The sequence below is a fragment of the Phaethon lepturus genome, unplaced genomic scaffold (genome assembly GCF_000687285.1).
Source record: "Phaethon lepturus isolate BGI_N335 unplaced genomic scaffold, ASM68728v1 scaffold15526, whole genome shotgun sequence".
NCBI classification, from domain to species: domain Eukaryota; kingdom Metazoa; phylum Chordata; class Aves; order Phaethontiformes; family Phaethontidae; genus Phaethon; species Phaethon lepturus.
In genome coordinates this window covers 518-6,075 of record NW_010545700.1, presented here as the reverse complement: position 1 = coordinate 6,075, position 5,558 = coordinate 518, and the positions used below count along the sequence as shown (strand labels likewise).

General features: G+C 36.5%; 1 protein-coding gene across 1 annotated transcript in view; it reads right to left on the bottom strand.

Annotated features, from left to right (window-relative positions):
- The window catches only part of DNA2 (DNA replication helicase/nuclease 2), a 19,951-nt gene extending 14,751 nt beyond the window's left edge, over nt 1-5,200 (bottom strand). The window contains exons 1-4 of the mRNA XM_010289043.1: nt 5,004-5,200; nt 3,793-3,976; nt 2,235-2,380; nt 583-708 (exon numbers count right to left, since the gene is read on the bottom strand). Of these exons, the coding sequence (XP_010287345.1) occupies nt 583-708; nt 2,235-2,380; nt 3,793-3,976; nt 5,004-5,200 (653 nt within the window). The remainder of the gene's footprint in view (nt 1-582; nt 709-2,234; nt 2,381-3,792; nt 3,977-5,003) is intronic.
- Nucleotides 5,201-5,558: the final 358 nt, after the last annotated feature.

The following is a 5,558-nucleotide window of genomic DNA, read 5'->3' as shown; positions in this document are numbered from 1 at the left end:
GACGCTCTAAAACATTTTGTTTCTTCAAGAAGTTTCATGATATACATGGGAAAGTAGCGTGCAGATTTCACTCAGAACTGCCATTTCACTGAAACTTTAACACCCTATTGCTCTTACCATTGACTGCAAGAAGCCACAGACAAGAAGAGCTCAGCAGTAGTTGAGTAAAGTCACCACTTCACTGATCAACTGTTATCTTAGTGAAGCATTACATTGGATTAATACATACTTTCACATTCTGATTTGCAGTCTGGCACATATTTACAGTAGCTTCTAGCTTCGTCAGTAGATCAGACATGCTTGCTTTCCTAAATACTAAAATCTCTACTTTGAACGACACTCTTTACAAAGATTTTAAGACCAATAAGATTTTTATGTCAGTTCACCTTCAGTCTTAATGTCTTCCCCAGTACTCACAATGGCAGCTAAACATGCAGCTCTGAACATGGGCTATTTTGGCAGTGAGTCCATGAATTAGCTCCATATCACTGAGCAGATTTGCATAAAAAGCGCTGTTCTAGAAATTAAAAGTGAACCAAACATGACATAGAACGGTTTTAACTTTTAATTATGGCTTCTTACAGTTTTAGTTCCATTTGATTTTGGCTCATTGGATTGTGCATGAAGTCTTCCGCCCATTTAAAAAATGATGGCAAATATTCTTCCACTTCCTGCATTATTTCTGTTTGTTTCAGATTTAATTGATACCTAAAAAATAAAGCCATGCATATTAAGGAGACAGAAATATTAGATTTGCTGCTGGTACTAACATGATTTTGCCGCAAGTTATAACAAGATTGATGGAAATAATTGTGAAGTTTGAATATAAAGTGTACATAGTGACAGATTCATTAAGGTTCAACTCAATTACTTCATAAAACTACAACTGAACTGTAACTGAGATAGGGTACACTATGTTCATTTCTGATGTAACTTTTGCAATGACAGGCGTAGCACAAGGAAAGCCTCAGCACAGTAGACATGATGAAACAACACTAATAGACTGCAAGAAAGGAGTAGACTCATGCATTTAAGAATTACTATTCCTATGCTTTATGCAAAATTGAAAACATTAAAAAAATTGAAAAGACCATTTGCTTTTTGTCTGAATAGACTGGTCTGCTACTTGCTCTTCATGTACATTTTGACCATCTTAATTGGAAAGGAATCATGATCCTCTCCAGTTGCTACAGTTACAAATACACAAAAAAGCAGAAGTCTCATTAAACAGAACCTAATCACGTGGCATTAGATAATTCAGTCCTGGCATTCACTGGAAATAATACAATTATTCTACAGCAACAGAGAAATACAAGGGGGTTTTACACAAATAGGTTCATACAAGTATGCAAGTGACCACAGCCAGCAGACTTTTATGTAACTTAATTTTACATCCCAACAAATAGTAGCCTACATATGCAAAGAGGAATTGCAAATCAACAGTTTCAAACAGATGCCCAGAGTGACACAAAAGCCTTTAAGTAATCTTAACATTTACAATTTAAAATATCCACCTTCACAACAGAAGTATAGTAATAAGTCTTGTTACAGTTTTGACTTCCAACTCGTCTGGAGCTAACAGATACTGACATGGTCCAACATTAAATTTATAATATTCTAGATATAGTTTGTTTTTTACTTGTCTTGAATTTTATTTTAATCAAGCCTGCAGTAAAATCTTAAAACGGACAGCCATTCACCTTTGCCATTTTCTGATGGAAATATGAAGACTATTTATTATGCTAGCACTTCTAATTAGCTTTGCAGAGAAAATACGTTAAAGGTCCTCTAGCAACTGAGCTGTTAAGTAACTTGAGGAAGAATATGAAAACAGCAGACATCTCAATGCTTGGTCAGTCACAAGCTTCTAGTTCATCTCCTGAGGGTCAAAAGGAATTATGCTTGTCACATTTAACTCAACTTTGGGAGATGCCTGGAAATCTAATGTTACAGGCACAAACACTCCAACCTGCTTGGCCTGAAAGAAAAAAGCCTATAGCTTTTATAGTTACTCCAGAAGCGTAATTCAGATCTATAGAAGTGGCTCAGCAGGGCAAATTAAATTACATTATGAATCAGGGAAATATTTTAGTGAAAGATACCCAAGTTTCATTAAGCAAGGTCATTTGGCAGAATATTCTCCTGATAGTAGTGCTACATTTTTTAAAGGAGAAAGTTTCAAGTGTTCCTACTCTGTCTTCCAAGCATAAAAAGATACCTGCAATGCTACTTACATTTCTTTGAGATACTTTTGTCCATATACAATTTTATGTGCTAGTTCTTCAACTTTCTCTTGTGCCAAGTTATTTGTTACCGATTGTTGGAAAATCTCATGAAGAATTGTACCAATGAGTGTTTGCCGTGAACCAGACTCGGAGCCCTGCAACAGACATTATATACACATGTGAAGATTTCTGCCCACTTCATGCAAACTCTTCTATAACATTTCTGGGTTTTATCTGCCGCACATGATGGTTAATTGCAAAATCATTAGACTTTTCACCTCACTAATTAATACCCGTTCAAACGTGACTGGGAATACTGCCAAATTATTGAAATGTGTGTCTCCTATTGCTTTATCTCTCATTTTTATCCCAAGCCTGATAATGTTAGGATACAATCCCTATGTGATTGACAGGTGAGAAACAAAAGGCACAGATTAAATTAATTTTGAGCAAGTTTTGCCTGCGGGGAGTATTAATAGCAGTCTTTCCTACTGCAAATACCCACCTTTACAATCTTACAGATATTATTGTGTTGCATGACACAGTTTCCTGTGTTTTACCAACGCACATAAAATTATTCCAAGTATCACCAGAATGGCTCAGAAACCCATCTAATCATCACCAGGGCTGGGCTCTGTAGACTCCTAAGAATTGAAAGTGGTAGTAAGTTATGACCTCTGCATGAGCCACCACCAAACTGGAAGTCTAACCAGCATGGTTTTTAAGTGCTTACTGATATCTTTTACAAACTTGGCACTTGCGGGTTCCACTCACAACTGGAGGGTGATTTTATCCTGAACTGACAACTGCCAAATGATTAGTTTATTCCTATTACTCCTTTAATGAAGGCCTGACACCATCTCACCCTGTACTTAAATTTCTTGTTTCAGTCACAGGCTTCCAGTGGCTGTTTACCACTCCATTCCAGTTCCCTTGTCCATTTGGATTTATAATTCCCACCATGTCTGGAAGTATTCCTCAAGTGAATCCGTGTATCAGTAAGGACACTACCACAAGAAACCTTTCCTCTTTCGAGTTCCAACGGCTAGACTCAGATTCCAGAGTAAGCACACACAAACCCCCAATTACAGCGCATGTATGTTCCAGCTTGATCTTAAGCTAAAGCCTGCTTCCAATAGGGTATTAAGAAAGAATCTTAACTGAATAGGCTGCTTTTTCAGCAGCTTTTAACTTGGCCAAGTGTGGTTATGTTTTTTATATGGCCGCCAGGAAGTGCATCTCTCACAAAGGATTCACATCCACACAAAACATGGCAAGAGATTACCAAAGAAGTTGCCAGAATTTTAAGTGGGAAGGCCATTTCTTTGTCCCATTAATGATATTAAGAATATAGGATTATTTTAGCCAAAATTCTCAAAAAACAGAAGCAGCTCAGCCAGATGCAGACAGTTTCCATTCTAAATTATACTGTGTTGTAAACATTATGAATAGCTAATAACACCATTTTGCAATACAGCATCTCAGCTGGTTTTAATAGAGCTAAACCACTAGTCTCAGTGAAACAGTAACTCACTGATATGCTCGATGCTCTAGGATTAACACTTACCCTAAACCTTTCACTCAGCACTGCTCTTCTCATGCATCGAATACTATTTGATATCGTAGTGCCAGAAAGCAGCAGATCTGGGTAAAGAACTAGGTATCCAGACTGTTCATTTATTATCCAGGTACCAGAGCTACACTCCCCTTCTAAATGAATGATGTCTCCTGGAACAACCGGAACAGACTCCCTATAATGTAATACATTTGAACAACCATTTGCAAGCTAAGGACACCACATATTAGAAATTACACATTAATGTTAGATTCAACATACATCAAAACAGGAGGTTATTGTGATTCTTCTTTAAGTTGATCTAAATACATTTTGAAAACGAATAAAGGATTTTTTACTGACAAAACCTCAATAATTTTGAGTACTGGATCATGCATCAGCACAGCCTGCATGTACGGAAATTCTTGCATGTATTAAGCCATTTCAGTATCGTTATGTTTTATACTGGCATACTACACTTTTTCCATTACATGAGATCTACCTTTTTACTTAACAACTCTACTTCTTTCAGAAACTCAGAAAAATCTAAAAATATTTTTTAAAGTTTCAGGATTGAAGATCTTTTATACTTGCTCCTCCAAGAAATTGAGTCTTAGACTTCTCTCCTCCCATCTTTCAGGCTTACATAGAGAATGAAAAGCTGTGCCAAATAGCATGTGCACACCCCTATGTTTCAAAAGACTAAGCTAGTCTTCTGTAACATACCACACAATGCACAAACACCTAAATTAGAATCCTCACCAATTCAACACTTGAAAAAACTTTTACAGCAGAGCTTAAGCTAAGGTGATTTTAACAGACTGTATAAAACCTCATGTTTTACAGACATAGCTTTGTACATTTATACGTACAATGAGCGTACATCATTTAGGAGAACACTTATAATTGTTGCAAGACAACACTTCAACAAAAACACCCTGCCTAATTAGAGCTTATTGTCTTGCTGTTTGTTAGTACAAAGACAAATTAAAACTTTAAGTTAGAAATAGCAACTCAACACAAATTACACGACATGAGTTCTCTCAAGATGAATATCCATTACATTAATATAGTGACAATATGACATTAGATAAAAGTGGTAAGAAATCCTGAAACAACCTTTAAGAGAGTAAAGCTCATCTCAAAGGCAACACAAAGGAAAGCGACTTAGTAACTCAGTATTTCATACTCTTTCCAGGCATCAACATTTCTGTATGGATTACCAGCCGTTCCTAAGAATGCACAGTTCTGTATCTTCCAGTGACTGAGATGCTGTGATTGTCAAGCGTTTCTCAGGGTCACTTCCGTTTCTCTGTATTACGTTGACTTCCAACACACGGTATCTATTGTTCAACCCATTCTTAAGTATTGTGTCAGGGGAATCAGCCACTTTCTTCTGAAAACTGAAGTAACAATTCATTATAAAGACATAACACTATTAGGAAACAGCCAAGCCATATACAAGAAGAGGGAAAGCTTCAAGCGTAAATCTAATTTTAACCCTCTTCAGTTTTTATATATATTAAGTGGGGGTTTTTAGCTCTATACAGGTAAAGTGTAGGAAATCTCTTTGGCAACATTTCCAAATTGTTTCTTTGGATGACAGGGATGAAAAAAATGTGTTTGGACAGGAGAGACATAAAGAATAAGACATACATATTAAGTAAGTTTCTATTTATGGCAACTAGCGCTTCCTTTTGGTGTCCATATATCCATATTCATTTATAAGTTGATTATAAGTGTATTGCAATCCCTGTGCTCGTGAGAAAGCTTGTAGC